Below are 27,862 nucleotides of genomic sequence, written 5' to 3'. Positions count from 1 at the left end.
GAAAGACCAGAGGTTCAAGACCAGAGATTTAAGCCTATAGGAAAACCACACTCCCAGTTACATACATGTGCCTTCCTTAGAAATTATTAAAACAAAAACAACCCATACACCAATCTCTTTTCAGAGATAGACTTTCAAAATATTGTTTCACTTTTCTTGTTCCTAAAGAAGATTGGTAAAAACACCTCTCTCATGGCTCTCAGCAGTTTCTAATGGAAGCATCAGAGACCTCTCTGCTGAGAGTCTTAATTTCTGCTTTATTTCCCCAGGATCCCATACTGTCTGCGCGAGACCTGCTCCTCTCTCAGTGAGCAGACCCACAGGGCACTAGTAGTTCTAGAAGATACAGAGCATTGGTCCTGACACTCAGTGGTCACTTTTTAAGGAAATTCTGCATTTGAAAATATCATTTGACAATGATGAATATGAGAATTTTTATGTTATTATTTATAAGTTGAGTTTGTAAGCAAAACTAATTTGAACTACTTTGGACTTACAAAGTATTAGAAAAGAAATACATAAAAATTAAAAAAAATATCATCTGAGTAAATCATCTTGAGGAATTTAACAAGAGAAATAATTTCCAATCTCCCATTTCTGATGACCTGGAGCCTTAGAATTACCAGATTTTAAAGCATTGTAACTTCTAAGGAAAAAACATATTGTTCCACTAACAGAAATGCAAATACTTATGAATAAGCCAAATACTTCCGATCCATGAAATCTGCATACCTTTAAACACACTTATGAAAAAATATGAAAAATGTAAAAATGTACTTATTTCCATTCAATATATTCTTTTCAAATTGGGCTAATAAGAAATCTCAAAGGATTTTTAACAGTTTAACTGAATATGCAGATACCTTCCTGTATATTAAGATTGGTATTAAGAGTCTTTGGAATAACACTAAAAATGAAGTAATTCTTAATGATTTTATCTCGATGTACATGGTATTGCTTGATATTGCATTTCAACACATAATTAATAACTGAGTATTCTCTGCAGCAGAGTCAATCTAACATTTTTATCTTAGAGCAACAGAACATGGTTTCGACACAAATGGTTAGATAGAGGTCGAAGGATAATTTTATTTACCTTACCCTTTTGAGCTGTCATTATTATTTTATAAATACATGTGCATAACCTTTAGAAATATTAAATAAAGTATATATGGCAAGCAAAATGGCAAAATGCTTACATAAACATGTTTACGCTTAAACATGCTTACATAATATCCATTGTAAACCTGAGATGGAAAAATGCGTCCTGGCAATATTAAAGGATTTACGATGTCACAGCACTAATACATGGTGGGTCTCAATTCAAACTGAAGCCTACATCTCAAATCTACATACTATGTACTATACCTGAAATGCAGATGGCACGGTCACTCACACAACCGTGTTAACAGCAGGAACCCTGTGGTATGCGGAGATTCTGTGCTCTTGCTTGCTAAGACTGTAATAAGTGCAGAATGAATGAATACTCCAGAAGAAGCAGTTAGTGAATTAGGTTTACCTTGGAAAACCTACCACACTTGGTGTCTATGCAGTGTGCTGACTGTGCTCACAGACACTTACCCAAGGAGAGAATCTTCCTTTGGCTTGGTCTTCTTGAACTTCTTGCTCCCACTGGTCCCACTCTGATTAAACGTCCAGCTTTCTTCATTCCAACACCCTTCATGGTCAGAGGAGTTTCCTTTTCCTGAGCTTCGTTTCCCTAAGGGAATTTGAGAGACAGAATGTGCTTGGTATATTGGGATGAGGTTGCTTCACAAGTGAATTGTTGACCCCTTAGGTATCGTCTGCATGATGCTATTTGTAACTATTTCAGTTTTGGTGTCCTCTAAGCGATTCGTGATGGACCACCCTTAATAATACAACATGCAAAAAAAAGTATACAGCTATGGGATATGTCTTCCTATCACAACTCAACAGGTACTGTGCATACTGTGTGACTCAAGAGACAGACTAACTACTATCACCTTTCCCATTAGAGAATCAGACTAAGGTGTAGAAGCCTTTGCTGGTGGGCACTATTAATGTGAATTTCCCTCAGATTTACTGGAATGATATCCCTGTACTCCCAAGGATCTTCATTCAGGGCTTGTTAGACCCATTTTCTCAGACATCTCTAAATTGGAATTTAGCTTGGCAAGACGTAGTCCCCTAGCCAGATGCTGTATTTTAAAACAGATGAATTTATATAAAACACTCTGTGAAATAAAGGTATACACATTAACTGGTCTTATGTTTTAAAGAGGCCTTCCCTTCAACTATAGTTTTGAATACCTACGGAGAGGGCTAGACAGATTATTTGCTTTTGGAGCCTACAGATCAACATTCTGCCCAACAGATTTGCTTGATTCAGGAAATTCTTTCCTTCAGTTTTAAAAGCCATAAGAACTTTAAACATGTAGTGCTTATCTTTCAAAACAAGAAGCCAGCCCATACCAGGTTAAAAAAAAAAGTTTGAATTATTTGAACACATATCCTGAGAACTACCTACAAAATGAATATAAGATCTGCTCTATGGTGCTAGAAAACATGTAGGTAAAATGACACATGTGTCTATAAACCATAAAGAACTGTACAAATATATTGTTCTGATGCCACATTGTTCTTTATGGTGGCTCTTCTCAATGAGTCTAAAGGAGGCATTCACTACGTTTCCATATTCTTTTCACTTTTGTGGGAGTTACTTACCTCTGTCAACATTAGCTCGCAGAGAGGTGAGCATGCCTTCAGACACCAGGGTTTTATAAAGAGCACCTTTGCAAGACCTCTCAGATTTCCGGGAGCCACAAGTCTCTATTTTTCTGTGACAGTCACTTTCCTCAGGCTTGGCCTGTCCAGATAGGCTCGGTGGTAATGCATCCTCCGTGGGGGTCAATGGTTCTGCTTTTATACCCTCTGGCACCTCACCAGAAATGTTCTTGCTGGCAGAAATATTAATGAAATCTGGAGGTCTTGACTCTTTGGTGGTGTCTGAGGATTTCTCCTTTGACATTTTCTTCTCTCTTGATTTCACTTTTTTCTTTGGTGGCTTGGCATCCAAAATGCTTCCCTTGCCACTTGAAGATGTGCGGACCTTCTTGCGAGGGGTTTCTCCGAGTTTCTCGATGCCCCAGTCTCCCTTTGCAACGGCTTCAATGGTGTATATAACACTCTCAATGTCAGACTCTGAAGACTGCCTCTTTTTGCAAGTCTTCTTGGGTGTGGATTTATCATTTCCATGTCGATCCATTTTGTTTTTCTTCTTTTTCTTTTTTAGTTTCTCTGGTTTGTTTAATGCTGTGGGATCCTCAATGATCATAATTCCATGAGGATGGCACATATGATCCTTTCTACTGGGAACATCGCTTATTATTATCTTGCTACTGGCAGAATAAGAAAAATCAGGGAAGTGACTACATTTTTGATCTTCTTCTAGTTCTTCCTTTTTAATTTCTTTGGGATCTTCCATTTTTATATCCATTGTATCATCCATTCGTAGCTCCTCAAAATTTCTTAGTTCCTTAGAATCTCTTACATTTTCCTTAGCTGATTTTTCAAATTCTGCTTCCTTCTGTGACCTGGCTTCATCTGTTTTCTCCATTTTTATTTCTCTTTGTTCCTTTCCCTTCTCCAAGTCTTTAATTCTTCCACCATCTGATTCTTTTGCCTTCATTAGCTTTGATTCCTCCATTTTAACCCCCTCTGATGCCAGACACATCTAAACGGTTCAAACAAAAATGGGAGAATGACAAAATAATATTTTTTTTTGAAATACACTTGAAATTAGCTTAAGCTTTAAAAGTCTATCCCTCTTTAAAGTAATCAAAGCAAACTTTACAATAATCAGCCCACTTCTGCCAAACTAATTTCAATAACTCAAATTTTAAAAAGGCCATAGGCATTATGATATATTCATTACATTTTAGATAAGCATGTACTCAAATTTCTCATTTTCCAGCTTCATCCGAAGCTTTTTCTATGAAAACATGATTTGGTAGAAAGAAGATGGGTTCTAGAGTTGAAAGACCTGAGCTTGAGTCTTAGTTTTGCTACTTGCTAACTCTGTGGCCTAAAATGGGACATTTCACTGTTCACTCCTCAGCTGTCTTTGTAAAATAAAAAGGATGACAAGAATGATTGTCTCAGAGGATTCTGTGAGGTTTAAGTGAGATGATATACTGATGCCAATACTGACTAAATAATCCCCAAAATGTTTAGATGTTTACCTTTTCTTTTTTCTTGGGGAAACGAGAAAAAGAGCAACATTTTGTACCTACCCAGTTGAAGTTAGAAATGAGAAGATGATTCATTAAATAACTACAGAGGATTCTGGTTAATGAAAACAAAAACAAAAACAAAAACATTACAGGCCTCAGATGCTGACAGATAACCTGAAGATCATAAAAGTGGTGAAAACTAAGTGATGGTGTTTTTTGTTTTAAACTCATTTGATAGCAGACTTGATCTAATCTGAACTTACACGCCTAAAAATTGTGACCAGAACTAATGTGAAATTACTTAACATCTTAATTCACATTTAACGTGACTATTCATATGCTTTCACTATCAGCATCTTCATGCATTTGCATTATGCCCTGTGGGAATTAACTGCATAGCATAAGATGCATATACTATATCATTTTTCTAAAATCTGAAAAATTCTGAATACTAAAACACATCTGGCAGCAATCCGGTTATGTTTTAAAACTCCCCAAATTTCACACATAGGACCTTATAGGAAACACTTGCCATCTTCCTCTCCAGTTCCCAGGTACCTCGAAAATTCAATCTAAAGCTATTTTCTGAAAGGGGAAATTGCAGCTTTTGTAAAATTCATTTTCAATACATGGACTTTCGTTCATAAACATTCCCTGAAATGCTCCCAAGCGCCAGGCCCCATGGGAGGACCCTAAAGATACAAAGACCATTCTCTGGGCTCAGACTTAGTTTGGGAGGACATGGTTAAATGCATCAAGAAGGCTGGAATGATCGGTCAATATGGGACCTGCTATTGTTGCTTCTCTCAGGAAAATGGTAAAGAACATTGAAATTAGCCAGCATGCTGAGTACACTTGCTCCTTCTGTGGCAAAATCAAGATGAAAAGAGGAGCTGTGGAGATCTGGCACTGTGGTTCAGGCATGAAAACGGCAGTTGATGTGCCTGGACCTACAGCACCCCTTCTGCCACCACAGGAAGGTCTACCTCCAGATGCCTGAAGGAGATGAAAGACCAGCAGCGGAAGCTCCACCATGTGAAACACTGCCGGCCTATAATAAATGCCTTGATTTATGTAACCAAAAAACAAAAGAATACAAAGATCAATAAGTTCCCCTCTCTGCCTCTGAGGATTCATCATGAGGCTGACGATGCTGATTAGGCCAAGGGCAGAACAAGAGTTCTTCTCCATTATTCATTTTACCAATTTTGTATTAGCAGCTTAGAGGAAAAAGAGTACTGGGTTTTGCTGAGCCCCCAAATCAAGCATAAGAGTTAGGAAACTGATTCTTTAAAAAAATTTTACCATTGTGTCAAATGGAAAATTGTCAGAAATGTTAATGTATATAAAACTCATTTAAAAAATTGTTTTAAATTAAATTTGAGAGAGAGAGAGAGTGCGAGCAGGGGAAAGGGGCAAAGAGAGAGGGGGAGAGAGAGGGAGAGACAGAGGGACTGAGAATCTTAAGCAGGCTTCATGCTCAGTGTGGAGCTTGACATGAGGCTTGACCCCACAACCCTGGGATCAGATCTGAGCTGAAAGAGTCAGACGCCAAACTGACAGAGTCACCGAGGCGCCCCTAAAACTCATTTTTTAAATAGATAAGCCATTCAGTTAAATAGGAGATCCTCTTTTACTTCATTTTTCCCCTTAGTATTTTCAACGCATCTCAAATCTTTCTGTGAGAATTATAATTGATAAGCCTGAGAAGAAACTGCAGAAGGGTGAGAGGAGGCAGATCACGCACGTTAAAAAAAAATGAACATGACAATCTTCAGATTTTTTTACAGGGAAGATCTGAAATAGTATGGATTCACAATGGAACTATCTTTTTTGGAAAATCACGTAAGTTAACTTTTAGACCTTAGCAAGTAGTCACGAAGACTGAGAACTCCCCTTTAGCGAAAACTTACCAGAAGTAAGTTCAAAGCAAAAATGTTATTTTAATTCTGACACACTGACACATTTAATTCTCCCTGCATATTTTATTCTCGTTGGACAATGTGCTGTTTTTTCATTGATTTTGAAATGATTTTTATTTTCCTTTCTCGATTATCCTAGCCCTTCATGAAGAACTATCTTACATGGGGGCAGAGACAATACTAGTTCTGGAAAGAAGACTGGAAAGGCATCCTCAAGGTAAATTTTACGGTTTTTCAGCCACTGTCACTCTGGCGACCTTTAATAAGTCCCTGCAGGAGCCACGTCCCATAGAGGCACTGGGTTTTATAGTGGCATGCCAACAGTTTGTATTTGCATAGGTTCATCTGAGCAAACCTAATAATACTTTGCAAACTCCATTCTCTGCTTCAATATATTTCAAAATGATTCTCCTCATCACCCCTGATAGGATTCCACAGCTAGGAATGAAATGGAACAAATGCAGACATTCACTCTGGGGACATATTCCAGGAAATAGCATAATATTTCTTGTGGAGGTAATTACACCAGGCACTAGTCATGCTTTACTTCCTTGTTTCGGGCTCTTAAAAGTTTTTTTCTCCCACAAATAGAGTATATTAATCCTAAATTATAAGAAAAACAATTATATTGCTAGAAGTGAAACTATAAAAATAAAACAAATAACTCCGAGTCAAAAACTACAAATCATAAATCTCACTAACCAAAAACCCAAATAAACACAAATCAGACTCAGAGCTGGGTGTCATATTAGGTAATCTAATTTAACATTCTTCCCCATGTAGAAATTCACTTTACTACAATATTCTTGAGACTTAATTATCCAACTTTCTGCACAAAGACACTGACCGTATTAGAGGGTGGTTCTCTCTGAAATATTTAAAATTTGAGGAAAAAACTACCACTCCATCATACTAGTTGTTCTCTGAAGTCACATAAAGAATTCTGCTTTCTCTCATATGACAGACTCTCAAATCCTAGGAGACAGATGCAAGTCTCTTCTCCTGGTATAATGTCCCAGTTCCCTTAACATGTAAGGCTTTCCAACCTTTCAAAAGTTGGGCCCCTCTTACCTAAATGCAGTATGGTGTCCTGAACCAAGAACTGGGCTTTTGGGAAGTAAGTTGGGTTCAGAACGAAGTACCACAGTGCTTGCCTAAGGCTAGAGCACTGTGGGCTATGTAACTTTGACTTGAATCCATATTGAGGAAATAAAGGCTGAGAAACGGGGTAACAGGACATGCTCCACTGGGTTGTTGTGATACAAAAGTGAATAAATGTGTGCAGACACAACACTTTACACATAAAGCTTTACAATGGTCAGGGAACATGGATTTAGCAATATCTTCCTTAGAGTAAGTTCCTAGCTTTCCCATAATGCTCTACATGAGAAGTAGAACTGCATACTTGTCAGCTGATAGGAACATACTTATCTTCTAATGGGGCCCAAAGATGGATCTCCCCCCAGCCACTTTAAAAACAAAACAAAACAAAAACCAAGTCATACTTCTGGCTTGTATTGGGCTTGTGGTCAATAACAATCTTGGATTTCTTTACCCACCTAATTAGCTGGGAAGCTTGGTCTCTCCCATTCTATGTTTTTATAATTTATTTCTTGTATATAGTTGTGAGATTTTCTGTTTTTCCTTATAAAGTTTATCCTTTCCAACTCTGAATTACATTACCTTCCAGCTCTGTTATGGACACATTTGATTAAGTTGCATTTTATGTCTTCATCCAAATCTTTGGTAAGTTGACTAGAACATGGCTAAGGACAGAGCCTTCTGGCAGACTTTTAGAGCCCTTTCATCAGGTTGATCTGAACATTAATAAACTTCAGCAATCTAAGAATGTTTTATAATCCAATCTAAATTACCCCTGTTTTGTTCACAAGGACATGGTAAGATTATCTGTCAAAAGTCTTGCTGAAATCTGGACACAGTATGCCAACAGCATTCTCAGCCAATTTTATAACCATACTAAATATAAAATGAAAATGGCTTGTATTCCAGTCAGAGTCTAACTAGGCAAACAGAAACAAACAACTTAAAGCATATCCAGCAGGAGGAATTTAATGCAGGGAACAGGTTGGTTACCCAGGTAATAAAGAACTGAGACACCCAAATAGGAGGTTGGTGAGGCAATCCAGAGATTAGCAACAACAGGAACAAATGGGGGAAGGCCTCCAGAGGAAGACAGAACCATGGTGGGCCTAACTGGAGGAGCTCAACACGTAGAAGAGATGTTACCTTTGCTTTGCCCCCACCCCTCCTCACCCCTTCCCTGCACATCCTGGCCATTCTCTTCCCCCCCATTCCATATTTTCCCACCAGAGTCTCCCACTGGCTGGACCCAGCTGGTTATCAGGGGACATAGGCACCCAGAAAAGGCAGTCTACAGCCACCAGGGATATGAACTGTCATGCAGGGCAAACAGACTCTGGGAGAGCACCCAGTTTTTACCTTCTTTTCTGTGAGATCAAACATTTCATTAGAAATAATTCTCAAAAGCCTCTAGGAATTAACAGTCTATATTTCCACACAAACAGCTTGGGAACAGCTATGGATGTAGTAACTCTTAGAAGATGCCATCACTCTTAGATGTGAGCAAATTCTATATCGAGAAGCTACTCCAAAAGGGAGGGATGCTGGAGCCAGACTGTCTAGGACTGAGACTGGCTCTGCCTCTGATTTGCTAATTTTCTATAAACGTTTCTGTGCCTTAGTTTCCCCATCTATAAAACACGGATGTTAATAGTATTTCTCTTAGGAATACTGTGAGGTTCAATGAGCTGGACATGTACAGCACTTAAAATAGTGCCTAGTTCACAGCAAGAATAAATGTATTCTGACAACCATCCCTCTGTAGCCTTGTGCCATATAGAATAAATCTTAGCTTCTGACAGTAGTAGAATTAGTCTTATGGATATCATTGGTGGCACGTCACGGCCCTGGTACACTAAGTTAAGTACTTTGCTTTGATTTTTTCATTCTACGGTTGAACGATTCTGTAATTGGGGAAAAAAACATAAACAACAAAATTAGATGCAGGAGATCTTAAATCAGTTACCTTTCAAGAAGTTAGTCTCATTAAACATATAGTTAAGCTCACTTCTACTACTGGGTACAAACATCTACTTTCATCTACTTGAGTGCATTTATCAACTAACTTTAGTGGGGCTTACGAAACTGCATACAAACTACATTCTGTTCACATGCATGGACATGCATACAGATAAGCACACAGTGGACACAGAGAAGCATAAATCAGTGTGAACTCAGGTGAATAAAACTGCACTGTGGGACGCACAGAATTAATATCTGTTATTAATTAGTCAAGTTGCCCTTAATAGAGGGTTGGTTGTTAATCAAGCCTTGAAATAGAATATGCCTTAGTAAATGACAATTTATTCTTTTATTATTATTTTAAATTGAACAATAAACTTCTTGAAGAGTGAGGATGTAAAATGTCTGCAGGACACCTTCTAGATCGAATTCCCATGGCTGTATTCCAAGAAGTCAGAATGCTAATGTTTTAAATCAAATGCCTGGCATAAATATTTGATATCTACGGTCTATTCCCTCAGGCACCATATTTTTTATAACTGTAACTCAGGGGGCACAAAATGGATCCTGTTCACCTCTGTACTCTCCTCCAAGAATATATCCTAGTACCTTTCAAAAAGAAGGCATTTCGTAGATAATTGTGTTGAATTGAATGGTTCATTAGTTCTGAGTCTAAAATGCAATCTGATTCATACCAAGAAAGTTACCTTACAAGTCTATAAAAAACAATGCTAATTAGGACCACGCTATTGCTTGGCCTAGACCAGCATTCACACTGTCCTTACTTATGCTTCCCAAGAGCACCAGTGAGAATTAATCACTAATATTGTAGTTTTACTTTGATAACTGAAACCTCACTGAAGTTTCTCACTGTTTTGTGTAGTCAGAATGGCCTGTCAGTGATGAGCTGGAAGAAATGTAACTTACCCCCAAAAGAAAAATGAGTATGTTGAAACTGGAGATTCTAAAGGATGCACATATTGGACAGACATATACAAATCACCCTCTTCAAAATTATTACAAAGAAAAATTTCAGTAGGAATATTGAAGAGGTGAGATAAAATGTGCAGTGGAGGGATTATTTTTTATGTTCCTGGGTTCAAGAAGATTGCCATTTTCAGTTCAGGTAAGATTGTGCCATAGGCTCGGGGTTGCTATGGGGGACTACAGAGACATAATAAATCTGAGTTGTGACAAGCTTTTACCTCTTTGAATCAAAAGACATTTTAAAATGTGTTCCCTTCTACAAATGTTAAGATATTGATTCATTTCTTTAATGTGTTCTGCTATAAAAGACAGTGAAATGACCAGCAAAAAATAATTAATCATGTGTACTAGATAAGAATAATACCACAGAAATAGATGTTCTTTAACTGGTACAAAGGAATGGGTAAGTTGCTCCAAAATGTACCATACTATTACACTCCTTAATTATCTTTTGTCTTTCATTGTCTATTGTAAAGGATCCAGCTCGATTAAAAACAAGGCAGTGTGAAAACAGAGCCACTGACACTAATCAAGAAGTTTCAATTTCAAAATCTTTGCCTTTTAGTACAAAATAAATGTTTTGCAGCCAAGGTATGTTTACAATCATTTTGTACTGGCTTATTATCTGCCAAAACAGTGTAGACATAACCCTAGGATGGCATTTAGCAGTGTTTTCCAAGATGTGCACTTCTCCCATAATTAAATAAAATCAGAATGTTATTGCCATAAACATACACTGGCTGATGGTCTCAGAGAATAAAGAATAGCACTGCTGCTAAGAAAATTCAATTTTCTTTATTATAAAAGATAACTGGTCACAGAACAGTGGTCTAAGCATCTCTCAACACTGAAATCTGAGCATATTAAGTAGTTTTCTATTTGGTTTGCAGAAACACGACCAGGTGAAAAGGTGGCTTAAATGTTTCTCTTTACTATTTCTTCAGAAATTATACCCATTCTGAAGACTCTAGATGGGGTGGGGTGGCCTTTGTTCCATAGGCCATCTATTAAAGTCTCCCCCAGAAGTGTTAAAGGAAGTCATTAGGAGAATTCCTATTATTTCAGTTCCTCCAAAAATAAGTTGATGCAATTGGGAATGAAATGAAAAGTTTTAGGATGGGAGTTTTCTAAAAATGACTCACAACTCTGCCTAAAAAGCTATGGAAAGAAATACACCACTTAAAAAAAAAAGACCCCCTCAAATATATCATAGGTATTGGGATTCAGTTATATGACAGTAGCGTAGGAGGGGCTGAGCTGAGAGCTGTGTGCCGAGATTCCAGGTTTCAGGGGGCTATGAGGAGGAGGTGGGGATACTGCGCGTCAATAGTATGTGAGGACACACAGAAAACTGAAATGGAGTCACCTTGGTCAAACACCACCCATACCTGGTAGTCGGGAATGCTAATGTGATTGGAGGGATGGCATTTCCTACAGTTTTCAATGTGGTATGTAATCTCTATAATTCTATCATAATTCAGCTTTTCTTAAAATGAGCCAACATCCTTCCTAGGACTTAATTTTTATAGACACCAGAATAAATTTGTCTTTATCTACCTATTTGGTTTTAATTATAAGTGTTTTTTACAAGTTAGAATGTAAGGAAAACTAGGCAGTCAAGGTGTCTGAAAATGTCATCATCTTTTTTTAATAAATAGGGTTAAATAATGTTTCCAGTTCCCTTGGAAGCACCAGATCTGCAATCTTGCTTTTTCATACATGAGAAGTAGGAGTATATGTGGAGAAATCCAGCACCCTTCCTTCATCTTAACCTTAACACATTACTAGTTTCATAAACTGAAGTAAAGAAGTAGAACTCAGAAAATGGGTACCACAGACCAAATTCAGCAACCCTGTGGTGACTGTTCTCTACCTTTCTTCCTTTTGTGCTCAGAGAATATGGGCCTCTGGCTTTCCAAAGTCGACCATTTACCTTAACAAACCCCTCTCTTTTTGATTCTTTCAGTATTGGATTTCTTCAGTTGTCCCCACCCCTCAGCATCTTTCATCTCTTCTTTTCTGCTGGTGGGGCTTCCTCTTTGTTCACAAACATCCGGGCTTCCTGAAGTAGGGCTCCGATCTTCCATTCTTCTCCTGTGCATTCAGGTTCAGAGCTGGGGCCATCTCCAGCTCCCCTTTCGCTTTGCCTTTCACATGGACCCAATCATGGAATCCAACTAAATCCTCTGTAGCATCCCTGGTGTCTGTTTCTACAGCCCATTCCCACTGCCAAACCACCCCTCCCCAATCCTGGCTCTTATCGTCTCACACCTAGATGTCCCCGGAAGTTTTCCACTCCACTCTACACATAGCTGCCAAGGGAGTGTGCTTTCCCACTGTGTGCCCCTGCCCTAAATCTTTACTTGCTCCTCATGGTCTTCAAGCACAAGTTTCTCTGCTTTACACTAAACACTCTCCCAGTTCTGACTGCAGCCACACTCCACCTTCCACAAGTCTCCTAGCACAGCCCACTACTCCTGCCCGTCTGATCTCATCATCCGCCTACCTCATGCCTCCTGCCTCTACCCCTTTATCCCTTTGCTGTATCTCTCTCACCTCTCCATTTGATTATGCAGGTCACAATCTGCACTGTGTGTGGGTATAAAAGGGGGAGGTGCACGTGGGTAGGTGGATGCTGGCAGGGGCTGCTGGCCTCAGAGCCAGGGCTCCGGAGGGAAAGGAGAGCACAGTGATGGTGTCTTTAAGGGGGAAGGCACTATCGGCTCTGACCAATAGTTCTCATGTGGGAAGGTTGGATCAGTGTCTCTAGATTCTCTACATTTTCATGAGAAGTCAGACATTTATTTGAAATCTCCACTTTTAAAATATTAGCCACTAATTGAAATGTAGAATATAATACAGGTCAACAAATTGGGTGCCCCTGAAAAAGCATCTCTGCAAGTTAAATGTGGCCCAGAGGCTGCTAGTTTCAACCCCAGTTTCTAAACAAGTCTTTCATCAAGAACCGTCTTCGTGCTCTCTGTGCTGGGTCCCCATGGCACTCCTGCTAGTATTAATTCTCCCTTTCTTGTCTTCACAAATTCACTTTGTATATCATTCGTCACAAGTAGAGCCTTGTCATTTCAATGCATGGTTCCCTGTGAAACCATTTGCACACTTATTTCTCATCCCTTAACTTTTTGTATCTTATCTCTCTGCAACTGGAGAAGAAGTTCTTGGAGAACAGGAGTCCTACTCCATAATTTCCTCTCAATATCTTCCAAAGTATATTCACAAACAGGCACTTACTTATTTAAGGGTGTAAGATGTATCTTGGCAGTTTCAAAAGTACAGACACTTTTTAAAAAGGAAATATCAGCTCCATTTCTTTGACAGCAGTCTTGAAAAATCTGTCATCTTATTCAGCCATACACATATATGTGTAGGAGTAAGCTGTCTTCCATAGAGCCTTCTATAATACGCAAAGTCCTATAACAAGCAACTTGCAGAGTCTTTTACATTCATCTAAAACAAGGAGACAGAACAGCCCAGTGTGGAAGAGCCTGGGTGTGGAGACAGATTGCCTGGGTTTCTACTGAGGCTCCAACTTCCTGTCACATGACCTTAGGCAAGTCACAAAACCTCTCTGCCCTTGTTTCCTAATGTATACAAGAGGAACAGTGATAATACCTATCTCAGAGGATGTGTGTGAAAATTCAATGAGTACATATAAAATACTTAGGAAAGTGCCTACCACATAGCAGAGAATTAAAGTCATTATTATCTTAAGTTAGGTAATACAACTGATTTTCTGCTATTAAAATTTAGACTCTATTTTAAAGAACACATAAAATTATTTCAGAAAAAGAAAAGTAAAACCAAAGAATAATATTTTTAGGCATATGCTTCGGCGTCTCATGGCAACTCTCCAACACCAAAACCGCACCCGGAGGCAGAGTGTGCTCATACCACTGACCTTAGGAGGTTCACAAGCAGGTTCACAGCTTACCCTATCACAAGAAACAGTATTCGTACATCCATATGCAGGTAACTTTAGCAGCCTCACGGTTATGGACATGGAATGGACCCTTAATAATTACCGCTTATTGGAATAAATGAATCAACTGTGCATTTTATTATACTAGGCAATTTTGATACCAGAGATCTTTTAAGTGTAGAATTTTCTTTCCTAAAATATACAGGGAAAGATGTGTCTGTGTGTCCTCCAACTATATAGCAGCTATAATACACAATCATCTCCAGGGAGATACTTTGCAACTCTTTGTATGATCTGACCTAATTAATTTCAAAATGAAAGGAAACACATTATAGTACCTGCACCAATTAAACAACTGATTAACTGAACAGTACGAACCTCATGGAGGTTCAAACATAGAGGACTGTATTTTTTTCTCAATCCCCTGACCTCAGCAGCACTATACCAACTCCGTTCTTAGCTGGAGTGGATTCCTGAAAAATACCTGGAACAGATCCCAGAATTGTCAGGTCCCTCTCAGCTATTAAAAATCCACCCAGCTTAAAATGCCAATCAAATGCCTGAAGCAGGGCCTTCCCCAGGGCATCTCCTGGCTACGGGGTCCAAAGAAATAAAACAATGCCAAAACCAAGAGTGCAGGCCAACCCAAATCTCTTTGTGTCTGTTGCCAACTTCCTCCAATTTTCTTTTTGCCGGCTCACGTGGGTGTAGGACACAGCAACAAGAACATGCCTAAAATATTTCTTGCTTCTCACCAAGAAGACACTTCTTGCAAGCAACAGCCCCTATACTTTTGGGAGGTCTACCATTCAGCTCTCCCCTTGTGTCAGCTTGTAGGAATAGAGGTGGGGTAGGGGGAGAGGTTAGTTCCTGGGCTGGTTGCTGGCCCTTCCCTTCACGAGTTCTAAAGCTTCTGTAAAAAACAGGAGAAGCAATAGTGGAGGCAAAACTCACTGCCCATGGTTATTCCTGTCTTTTTCTATCTGTTCCTGCTAACACTACAAAAGACTGAATGATCTTGTCAGGGGATGCCAAGGGCAGGGATGATATACAAATTATTTAAGAGGTAGGGATGCAAACTGATCAGAAGGGATGTGGTCCAGGGCCTGGAACAGGTCCTGCAGACCCCTTGCAGTGTCCTCCAGTTGCTGGAAGGATCAGGGGAGCCCAGGGATGCTGGGGAAATTGCAGCAAGGGTGCTAGGGGGTTTGGGTCCTTTCACTAACGATGGGAAGTGCTTGGTAATGTTAGTACCAGGACAGCTTACTGGTGGAAACTGACTGAACATCATTCCTACCTGTGGGAGCTCTTCAGTGTCCTGAGCGAAGCTGTCTCTAAGTGCGTATTTCTTAATGAGAGAGGCTGCCCCAGGCCTGCTCTCTGCAACCCCTCCCCCCCATGACTGTCCCACGGCCTCTTGCCTGATCACACTGAACTATTTTCTATTTGGTCACATGACCTGTGGAAACTCATGCATTTTTACAATGCCAAAACAGAGAGCACAGCAGGGTATTCCAAACCTCTCCTTGCTGCCAACTTCCTCCAGCTCTTTTCTCACCTGGTCAGATAGGTGAAGGGCACAGCAATAAGTCTATGTCTAAAACACTTCTAGCTTCTCACCAAAGAATGAGAAGACACCTCTTACAGACACACCCCAATTGGGAACAAATTTTCTCTTAGAGCTGCCTTCACTTTGTTTGACAGGGAGCAGGGATGAAGAGTGAAAAGCAATTCCTTCCTTCTCTCTTCAGGACAGGGAGGAAAATCAAAATATTCCAGATGACTGGACAGTTTTTGATAGCCACCTGCGCACTGACGACTTACGGGCTGGGATAGGAATGAGAGAACCCCTGGAGGGGTACATGGGATAGTAGCTGGATTGGACCATCTCTTTAGAAATCCCAAGAGAAGGATCTGGCCCAAATTGAAGATGGCTTCCTGGTAGATTTCCTTTTGAAATGCATAAATTTAAAGCTGTTCTTTCATAGTTCAGACAGTAGCACCAATTCTGGGCAAGAGGAAAAATCTTCCTCTGTATCCTGTTATACTTATTTGAAGAGGCACCCGAAATAATTAAATATTATATGCAGTTTAAGAAAAATGAATATCAAATATACATGGAATAAAAAAATTGAGGAAGCATATTTCTATTGGTGATTATTTGGAGATGCTGATTAATCCATTGTGCATATATTTATGTTTAATTAGAAACTGGGTAGGATTTAGAATGTTATTCTAAAACACAGTCTATTAGCATTATGGCATCATATTCATGTGGTGCAAATAATAATGTGAGAGGATTTTCTTGGTAAACTATTTTTTAGCGACCCTGTTTTATCAAAAGCATATATTTTTACTCGGATGTTATAAGAAACTAAGTCTGAGTATAAGCTGATTTGCTATAATTGGAATAGGCTTATTGCAGTCATTTTACCCCTTTAAAATTATGATACCAGCATTCAAACATCTGTTAAACCATAGCATCTGTTTCATATTTGGGATGCATCCCTACAAATTAGAAGAATGTTCTTTTTAATGAGCTCTGATTTAATAGGGAATCCTTTTTTTTTATATAACTGTTATGTGAAAGAAAGAAAATGAGAAGACAAAAATCATCTCTTGCACCCTCCATACTAAAGTACCTCAAAGGTCCATACATTTCAAATATAAAACTCTTTCATGAAGATATATGCATATGAAAGTGCACATGCGTGTGCACACACATACACACACCAGGAAATGCAGAGAGGGCCACACATTCTTATTATTCAAGAAAAATAATCACTTCTTTCAAAAACATTGTCTTGCCAATCTATAGGGTCTTAAAAATACCAGATAAATTCATACCTCGTAGTGCCTCTGTTTACTAAGATTTGTTTGCTCTAACTCCAAAGGCATACGTGTTGCCAGGTCATTATCATTTCAGTTCTATCTGAAGTAGTACTTGCCACTGACTCACTCAGTTCTTTTTAAACTATTCCCTGTGGTCTCTGGAAGTTTTCTAGTCATTTGGAGACCTCTATCTGCATCTGATTTTGTCCTATAAGAAGCATTTCAGCTTAATGTCAGACAACAAAGGGTTCATGTGTCCCACTGTTAATATATTTCTTTACTCTCTTAGGCCGCTGGCCTTTGTGTTTTTCTATTTCTAATGTGGAGATGGGTAGACATTAAAAGCTTAATTTAAACATGTTTAGAACTCCTAGATTTTAATGATATAAGCTACCATAAAATTTAGAAGATAGGCTGCCCCATTAAATTTAACAAACTACAAAGGATTTATAAAAAGACGGTATCACTCACATAAAATGAAAAAAAAAAAAAAAAAACTCAGAAGGAACTCATTGGAAGGAAGCCAGAAAAATGAGAGAAAAGAAAAAGTTTAATGTAAGAGATTTCTGGTCACTCATCTTGTACCTCCTAATTTGTCTCACCAAAAGAGAAAACGGCTACTGCAGTGTCCCAGCACTGACGACATTTCTTTCACAAAAGAAAGGCAGAGCGGTCACAGGTAGGCGGAAGCAAGCCTGGTAGGTGCCCACCCCAGCAACAACTGCTTCTGGAACCTTTCTTGCCAACCCATCCCCCACCAAGCGAGGGTTCTGGCCCTCACAGATTTATGAAAGCACATTTACCAAAGGAACAGCAGCATTTTATATCCATGTCACAACAAATGTACAGCCAATAGGTGTTACAAAACCAGATTTGGAGTCATTTGAGTTCTTCACTAAAAAAACACCCCCAAATTAAAACATCAATGACCTAGTTTAAAAGTAGTGTCTTCTAGGAATTATAGACCCTATAAGAGAATCAGAGAAGAGAAAAATGACCCAGGCCATTCTTCTGGGTTTAGGCTAGACTTACATCACCAGTCTGAGACAAAAACTGACCTTATTTGACAATACTAACCTGTGGAAACAGATTGTATCATTTTCTTGAGTACCCTTTTCCAATGCTTAATGACTTTTAGTAGCAAAACTCCTTTTTTACCTTCTCATGGTTGAAAATGAGATATAACTTTATGGTCACAGGGGATAGGGTACAGTTTAAAGAACATTGTTATTATGAACTTTTTCCACCTCTGCAGATCTTATCTCCATATACTCTTAGAAACTTGCCTCTGCCAGTTGAAAGAGTGCAGATTTTCCATAGCGTTTCACAGGTTCCGCACCACCCAGCTGCGAAGTGTTTGAAGAAATCTGTATTGAAAATAATTCACATAAAGGATATTAATTGTGTCATCAGAATCTTTGCTTCTCATTCATACACATTCAGGAACTTTCTTTAGTTTACGAGAACATCATTGTTCCCAAGTACCAAGTAACTTTAAAGATGTCATACTTGGGATTATAATTTTGAAACCAACTTTGGTGAACAACCTCAAAAACAGTAACAAAAACCAGGTGTGGCTTGGACAGCTGTTTAATGATAGAAGTATTGTCTTGTACAGTCCAGGCTTTAAACTCTACCACTTAAAACAAGATTTGCATTTCCATTTCCATATAAACACCAACTCATCAACTGACCAAATATGAGGGATTTAGAGTCATTTTGTATGCACCGAAGTGACTACTTTTTTTAAGGAATATATTTAGGATCTCTAAAATTATTTGGGAAAGATAGCATCATTAGTCAACAAATATTTTTTTATATAATTATTTTTAATGTTTATTTATTTTTGAGAGAGAGAGAGAGAGAGAGAGAGCGAGCAAAGAGTGGGGGAGGAGCAGAAACAGAGAGGGAAACACAGAATCTGAAACAGGTTCCAGGCTCTGAGCTGCCAGCACAGAACATGACGCGGGGCTCGAACTTGGGAATGGCGAGATCATGACCTGAGCTGGAGTCGGATACTTAACCGACTGAGCCACCCAGGTGTCCCTCAACAAATATTTTTTTAAGAATCCAATATAAATGTCGTAGGCAATACGATAGGAACTGGGGAAGCCAAGAATTTTACAGAAAACACTAGCCCTGGCTTTGAGAGGATACTCTAAAGTACACACAAAGATTGAAAATCAAGACCACAAATCTAAATAAGTTATGCAGTTAAGGCCTATGCTGAGGCACAACATATCCAACATTATATCAACTGCATGTTCTTCTGCAAATTTGGCCAAACAGTGGCCAGGCACTGGTAACAACGAACTGCAATGTCCTTTCTCATTTTTATATGAAAACTTCATTTTCAACTTCAAGCCTAACTCAGTAAAAAAAAAAAAAAGCTGAGAACATACATTCTTAAGGAACTTTACAAATATTCTTCTTCCTGGAGAAGTTCTGTCATTACAGCAGCTAGCTATGGCTTAAGCATTTCATATGCCTCATGATTCTGAATTCTTTCTCAGTTTAAGATAGAAATATTTCTCAGTTCAGTTTAGCAGGCACTCCTGCCTGCTGAGTGTATCCTCACAGGTGACCCCAAGTCCCACAGGGGATTCTGTGGAGCCATCAGCTCTGGGAGAGACTGGGAGCTTGCTGCTGAATGGAATTCTTCCTAGAATACCGGCTGAACGAGAGGCTTTTGTCGAGGAAAATGTTTAACAAGCTACCTGGGCCATTTAGAAGAATTTAGTTTATGGAAATTTTAGGCACTTTTTCTTCCTAGGTACTATCATTTTTAACAGTTCTTTCCAATTTATCCCAACTAAATTTTTATGTTTTATTTATTTTTGAGAGAGCACACACAAGTGTTGGAGAGGGGGACAGAGGGGGACAGAGGATCCAAAGTAGGCTCTGCACTGACAGCAGAAAGCCTGATGTGAGGCTCGAACTCACAAACCAAAACTGTGAGATCATGACCTCAACCAACTGACTGAGCTACCCAGGCACCGCCAAACCACTTTTCTTTTTAAAGAAAATTAACTAAATGGGGCTCAATCTTTCTAAGTCTGGAATATTTTCTTCTACCTAATTTTTCTCTGATATACGCCACTTCTACTTTTTCTAGACAAGATGAATTTAATAAATCACCTTATCACTGAACTATGAGAAATGGACACATAATCACCACCTCCCAATTACTTGAGGGAATGAAGTACCAAACATACAGAATTGCCAGCGTCTCGAACCCAGGCTGTATAAAAGAAAGAACATGACTTTTGTGTCAGACACACCTTCATTACTTTTTGCTCTGTCAGCTTAAGCAAATTGAGTCTCATCTACCTCATCTTCAAAACAGAAACAATAATACGTGCCCCATATTATTGTTGTCAAGATTAGATGTTATGTCAGTGAAGAGTCTGGCACAGTGCTGAGCCCATATTGTGTTCTCAATAAGTGGTAAAATGATTATCAACAAGAATTTATCAACAGTAACTTGAATAAACATAAAGCTCTCTTAGTATAGTCCAAAAATTAGTTACACACTAAAATTGCAATGTTAAAGGATAATCATGAAATTTAGTAATTCGTAGAATATTAAATTTATCACATAATCACATGACACTCTTAAGAATCACTAGAGGACAGGCTGGGTAATCCCACACCACACAGCCACAATGCGGAGTGGTTCTAGTTCTTACACTGACTCCCTCTGCTGTTCCTTTTGTTGTAGGTTTATGCTCCTCGACACTAAGTATTTGTTCACTACCACACACCCTGTGCGCGGAAGACTGCGGGGCTCAATGAAGAACTTCGGACTGTGTGGATGCATTATCTGCCATTTGAGATAATGCACAGTTGTCTAAGTAGAGAACTGAGAATGGTTTTTTACCTTTCAAAAGGAACTACTACTTATGTCTAGTAAGAACTAGTTCCCTCATCACCCATGGGAGGACTTTGACCTATCTGTAGGTATAAGAAAGATTTCCAAAGGAGCTTGTGTGGGGGGAGGGTCAATGTACTTTAGCAGCCCAATATTTCTTTTTTTTGTTAATTTTTTTTAATGTTTATTCATTTGTGAGAGACAGAGAGTGAGTGAGGGAGGGGCAGAGAGAGAGAGAGAGAGAGAGAGAGAGAGAGAAGGAGACACAGAATCCAAAGCAGGCTCCAGGCTCTGAGCTGTCAGCACAGAGCCCAACATGGGGCTCGAACTCACCAACCATGAGATCATGACCTGAGCTGAAGCCAGAAGTCCAACTGACTGAGCCACCCAGGCGCCCCAGTAGCCCAACATTTCTATAATTACCAACCAGTATGGTTTTCCTGGAATGACTGTGGGGAGATATGCTTTTTATTTTATTCTTTAAATTTTTTTATTTTTTAAAATTTACATCCAAATTAGTTAGCATACAGTACAACAATGATTTCGGTAGATTCCTTAGTGTCCCTTACCCATTTAGCTCATCCCCCTTCCCACAACCCCTCCAGTAACCCTCAGTTTGTTCCCCATATTTATGAGTCTCTTCTGTTTTGTCCCCCTCCCTGTTTTTATATTCTTTTTTTTCCCTTCCCTTATGTTCATCTGTTTTGTCTCTTAAAGTCCTCATATGAATGAAGTAATATAATTTTTGCTTTCTCTGGCTAATTTCACTTAGCATAATACCCTCCGGTTTCATCCACATAGTTGCAAATGGCAAGATTTCATTCTTTAAAACTGCCGAGTAATACTCCATTGTGTGTGTGTGTGTGTGTGTGTGTGTGTGTGTGTGTGTGTGTATATATATATATATATATATATGCATGCCATATCTTCTTTATCCATTCATCCATCAGTGGACATTTGGGCTCTTTCCATACTTTGGCTATTGTTGATAGTGCTGCTATAAACACAGGGGTACATGTGTCCCTTCGAAACAGCACACTTGTATCCCGTGGATAAATGCCCAGTAGTGCAATTGCTGGGTCACAGGGTAGTTCTATTTTTAGTTTTTTGAGGAGCCTCCATACAGTTTTCCAGAGTGGCTGCACCAGCTTGCATTCCCAGGGAGATATGCTTTCTAAAAGCATCTTTGGGCTTCTTAATTTTTAGACATATGTTAACATCTGTGGCTGGTCCTTATCTTGATTTCTTGGCAACGTTTGATATGGCTAACCTTTTTTTTGGGAAACTCTTCTCTGGACTTCCATTACTGGAGGGTCTGTCTTATTTCCCTCTTATCCCCCAAGCCACTCCTGGTTGTTCTCCTCTGCTAGCTCTCCTTTCTCTGGTGACCCCTTAAATGCTTTTCTTCAGGGTTTTGTCTTAGGGCCTTCTCTCTTTTTATTTATACATTTCTTTCAGTAATCTGATCTCTTCTGATAGCTTTGTTAGAGCTTCTACAATGCTGATTTGTTATACCACTGTTTATACCACTGTTCATTTCCCCCATTGTTTTCCTATTTAAGAGACTTACGCATCCTTTCAAGTATGAACAACACAGTAATATGTTCTTCAAAGTCTGGTCGGCTAGTGGAGGAAGGGCAGGTTATGTTATACTTATGGGTAGGGGACCCTAGTGGGCCATACTGCATAGTACATTCCTGGCTTTGCTTTTTATTTTCCTCAAATTAGACGGTGCTTGCCAATCTGTTAACTCCATAGTCTCTCCTTTGGCAGCATGTACTGTTCTGATAAACAGAGTGCGTGTAATAGCACAAGACGCAGAGCAAATGTGCTAAGAAAAATGATCACCCTGGATGTTAAACTGTTAATTTTATAGCTGCCTGAGGTAGGGAAGCATACCACGGAAACAGGTAGTAAAGATTAAAAGTAAAATAGGTAATGGAGGAAGTGTTCTGGAGTTATGAGGGGTATCATAAAACACTGTAGTCTGGGAGGAAATGACTGATAATTATTGAATGAATAAAAAAAATTTTAAAAACCCAAATGAACAACATGGGATGATTGGTCTTTCTTACCTTAAAAGAAATATTAATGCTTCCAATAAAAACACGTGATACTTTCACACTGATTAGCTGCAGTGTGAGTATGCAGTTTTTGTCGAGTGTAATATTCTGTAATATATTGAACAGTCCATCATGAAAATGAATGCTTTAAATTTGCACCTATTGCATCTATCCAATTGTGGCATTGCTTTAAATTTGAGATTATGGCTGTATTTATATTGGCAAAGTAAATACCTTCTAAGGGAAGTTTTAATGTCCAAATTTATTGGTCTAAATCATCTAGATTAGTTCTCTGTCTTCAAAGTGAATATATTTCAATGCAAAGACATATTGTAGGTGTAAGAGTCAGCCACACAACGGAAAAGAGAGTATGTGAACTGGTCATGGCTTCCAGACCTGTTAAATGATAGAAGACAATAGCTCCCTTCTGGCATTACATGTGGTCATTAGTCTTCAGTAAATGAGATCTAAAATGTGATGGATGTGTCACTCTACCTGTAAACAACAGAAGATGCAGATAGGAAACTCATTCTGACCAACGTAATGGATCAGAGCCAGGAAACAGAGTGATGGCTCTTCAGATGGGCCAAGGTGAACACAGATGAATTAGGGGTATCAGCAAGGAATGGAGACAGGCTGAAATGGAGGGGGGTGGCTGTGAACAGGCTTTACACTCTGTATTTCTTCCTAGATCTTGCAAAGCAGGTATATTTTTCTTTAAACGTAAGCTTTCATGGGGAATCTACAAACAAAATGTTCTTTATTCAGTTTCATGACTCCATGCAGGTTCACTTCAATGAGTTTTGAAACTATCAGACTTGATTAAGAAAGAAAAACATCCTTCTAAGCCTGCAAGGCAGAAACCCAGGACTTAGTGTGAAAGAAAAAACAACTTCAACTTAAAGAATGCCCAGGGCTTACGGTTTCTTAAACAATGTGTTCCTAGGATAATTATTTGACACAATAAATGACCCACTGCCAAGAGAAGATCTAACTAATCTCTTCTCAAAGTTATGAATGTTTGTAAATCAAATTAGCAGGAATGGTCTCTAAGCATTTTGCCTGCCTGACCTTAAAATAACATCACAAAGCTAAACAGTTTTAAGGAGTAAATTGTTTCCTAAATCACATAAACCCCCATTTTTCTCTAAGTGCACACAATAGGATGGAAATCCCTCTGAAAAGAGGTGGGGCTGTAAGTGGGCCATTGAGTAGATTTCCATTACATGTCCATCCCCTTTTCAATTCACCCTTTCCCTATGAGGTCCCAGACATACTAGGAAGTGCCTCAACAATGACGATTCAGTAACTCACGGTAACAATTACAAACTACAGAGCAGTGACCTTGAACTGCGGTTTTCTAACAGGAAATTTGTTAGAAATGCAAATTGCCAGGCACCTTTCCCCACCCCCGCCCCCAGACTTAATAAATCAGAGCCCTGGGAGTGGAGCCCAGCAATCTGTTTGAACAAGCCTCTGAGGGAACTCTGATGCATTTTAAAGTTTGAGAACCTCTGCTGTAGACTAATTAAAACAAGAATTCAAGAGTCTTTATGTTTTCTCAAAGGTGATGAGTGTTATACAAAATAATTATAAAAGTTTTAGGGATACGATTACAGTTAGTAATTATAACCTATTCTATTTCTTCTGCAATACCTGTGCTCATAGCAGATTTTAGTAGATAATTTTATTAGTTTATGTAGTTAGATCTTGTTTAGCTTTGAACTAAACCAGCCTCAAATGAGGCCAATAATGTGGTCAGATCATAAGATGTCAGAGATTGAAACTTAGGGTTCTCTTGGGCCAGCTGAGGCAACTGACCAGAGAAGTGACATATCCTTAGGGAACCGTGTGCTTCTCTTGTATAATCATATATAACAGTTACAATTAATAAACAAGCACGCAATAATTTAATTTACTTAGGAATGAAAAGTGTTAATATTACCAATCTAAGCAAAATATAACTAGCAAAAATAATATACTGATTGACAGAGGGAATTGCATTTGATTCTAGGGCAAAATATTTTGATTTTGCCACCATGCATGCCTTCCTCTCTTATGAGGTCTTGCAGTAACTCTAATCATTTTCAAATTAACACTTTTTATGTCTCCTGATGCTACTGAGCAGAGGAGTGAAATCTGCAAACATATCCCTGCACAACTCCCAAGAGAGAAAAGTTTCTTTTCTTTCTTGGAAAACAAACAAACAAACCCTTCTTGGGGCACCTGGTGGCTCAGTCGGTTAAGCCTCTGACTTCCGCTCAGGTCATGAACTCAGGGCTCGTGAGTTAGAGCCCTGCGTTGGGCTTTGTGCTGACAGCTCAGAGTCTGGAGCTTGCTTCTGATTCTGTGTCTCCCTCTCTCTCAGCTCCTCCTCTGCTTGTGCTCTATCTCTCTCAAAAATAAACATTAAAAAAAATATTAAAAAAGAAAAAAACTTCTCATGCTTTAAGGAGTGAGCATACTGAGTAGCAAGGACTATTTTAAGAGAGGCTGGGATCTCATTCTCCAGAAGCACAGGACAGCCCCTGTTACATCAGCAAACTGGTTCCTCAAAGCTGCCCAGGGCTTCAGGGAACTCCTCATAAATATGATAATAGTTTCACTTAAATAACAATCACGTTCTGAGTGAAGATAACTGTTGGAAACACCAGCTGTGATATCCCATACTGACATTTTAAATGAAGCTGAATACTGTTGGTAGTTAATGCATTGTCAGGTGTGTCAAAGATGAGCCACTATATTCCTGCTAGAGAGTGTAAAATTTAATCAAACAGAATATATGGCAAATACATTCTGTTTTGAGGAAAATATTTCTAAAAAGTTGCATGGGACTGGCTCGGGCATCAAAATTAAAAACAAATTTAGTCACTACCACAATTTTTTTTTTAACTCTTAAAAAAAGTATTCGTATCAAATAAATGGATGCCAACAACTGAAGGAAAGCAAGAAAGTAAACAAAACGATTTCCCCAGACTGGAAATAACAGTCTGCTTATCATAATGAAAAATTATAATAAAATCCTAATTTATTCAGATTCATCAAGCAAATTGTTCTTCATAAATGGTAGTAGCATCATATGATATTTTCGTTACCAGTCGATAGAATAGCCCTCAACAACTAAAGCAAATACTGTGTCAGAGAAGCCTAACAGATAAGCAGGCCAACTGGTGGTATAAAGTCACAGTGGTTGAGATAAGTGTCCCAAGAGGAAGCAGGATTTCTTTTTTTAATGTAAAAGCTGAAAGTAATTTTTCCTCATTTTCAAAGTAAGATGCTGAGTTTTCTCTTGCCAAAAGGATATCATTTTACATTTCATTTATGCAGCACTCTTTATTCAAATGAATCAAAGTGATTCAATACATCAATATTAAACAGAACAGTCCTGCTTGTCATTTTCTCTCAACCCTTTAAAAAACTGCTTAGTTTAGGATATGTATTTTTGGTTGGAATTAATAAAAGAGGAAAGAGGGGAAAGACCGAAAGCAGACACCATATTATTTTCACGATCAATCTGCATTTTATTATTTGTCATACAGGCTCATTAGGAATGAGCAGCATATGGTTGAGGCCAGGGCTTTTGTGGTAAAATCAAGCATATCCGATGTGCCTCTTCACACTAAGTAAGCACTCTCTAGTGTGTGCTCTCTCTCTGGCTGACAAACCAAAGAAATCTGAGATCCTGTAAGAGCTGACCTGATCTAAGCCTGGGATTAAACACTAATAAAAACGCTGGCTAAAGCTACATCACACAGAAAGCTAAGTGCTGATGATTTAACAGGTTGTATTCACCACTGCATCCACTGTGAGTTATTCATAAATTACAGCATCTAATGTCACTACTGGAAAAATTTAATAAATTGGAATCCTAAGGCCTTCATGTGGACAGCAGTTTTTTTCAAGCTTTTAAAATAAAAACAAGGTAAAATTAAATAAATGAATTAGTGGAAAGGGTCTATCCTAAATGAACTCCTTAATGAATGTTTATAAAATGAATACAAAATATGGAGCTGATCTATGATTATAGCAAAGGCAGCAAAAAGCATGAAGTATTCCCTTACGTGCATTATGTTCATAATGGCGAAAGACATGCTTAAAGTTCGCTATATGTTATTAAAACTCTATTCTAATATTTCCTGAGCTCAGTAAGTTTCTGAGCCCAATAATCATTAACAACAACAACGACAAAAAGAGGTCATACCTCTGCAAACTGAAACAAGGCTGAGGCTTGACACTGCTTTGAAGAAGCATCAGGGTGAGACGTACTTGAAGATATCTGAAAGGAAACAAGTAATCTTTAACGCACAAGGACATTTTCCCATATCAGACTAATAGATTCAGCCATGTATTTCCACTGTACACACTGATAAAGATTAAGACATGAATCATCACCCTTAATGCCTTTTAGAAGAACAGTATAAATGATAAAGGAAGACAAAGGCCATGTGTCTAAAACCAGATGATTGGAAGAACAAAAGACCACGACTGGCTCATTTGCCATGTCTCTTGTAGGGTATCAGGTATGTTGCAAACAGCAGCTGAGGAGCGTTGAGATGAACTGCTTTATTTCAATATATTTTTAAAAATATTATTAAAAGCTGGAAGCTGCAGGAAAGTCAGTCACTCTCTTTCCTACACCACTCCCCTCAAGCTGTTCTCTGCTTAGAGGCAGCTGGGAAACAGTGTTTGAGAAGCATATGGATGTGGCTCAGGGTATCTGGGACTGAATCTTAGCTTGCTGCTCGCTAGCTACATGACCTTGGGCAGTTCAGCTAATCCTTCTAAGACTTATTTTTCCCAACTGTAAACTGACAATGATGATGAAGAGAATAATCCCCATTTTACAGGATTACAGTGAAAAGAAAACAAGCTACAGAATACACGCCTGGCATAGTACCAGCACCCAATAAATTATTCACTGAAGAGGAACAGCATTTCTTTTGTAACACCATGCATGTGCATGCGTGCGCACA

General features: G+C 38.8%; 1 protein-coding gene across 7 annotated transcripts in view; it reads right to left on the bottom strand.

Annotated features, from left to right (window-relative positions):
• BBX (BBX high mobility group box domain containing) overlaps positions 1-27,862 on the bottom strand; it is a 286,976-nt gene that overhangs the window by 37,105 nt on the left and 222,009 nt on the right. For all 7 annotated transcript variants that reach the window (XM_019839647.2, XM_003991606.5, XM_019839650.2 and 4 more), the window contains 4 exons: positions 27,091-27,165; positions 18,242-18,322; positions 2,707-3,715; positions 1,582-1,720 (listed from right to left, as the gene is read on the bottom strand). In XM_019839647.2, the coding sequence (XP_019695206.1) occupies positions 1,582-1,720; positions 2,707-3,715; positions 18,242-18,322; positions 27,091-27,165 (1,304 nt within the window). The remainder of the gene's footprint in view (positions 1-1,581; positions 1,721-2,706; positions 3,716-18,241; positions 18,323-27,090; positions 27,166-27,862) is intronic.

The sequence above is a fragment of the Felis catus genome, chromosome C2, assembly GCF_018350175.1.
Source record: "Felis catus isolate Fca126 chromosome C2, F.catus_Fca126_mat1.0, whole genome shotgun sequence".
NCBI lineage: Eukaryota > Metazoa > Chordata > Mammalia > Carnivora > Felidae > Felis > Felis catus.
This window is presented reverse-complemented; position numbering and strand designations above follow the sequence as displayed.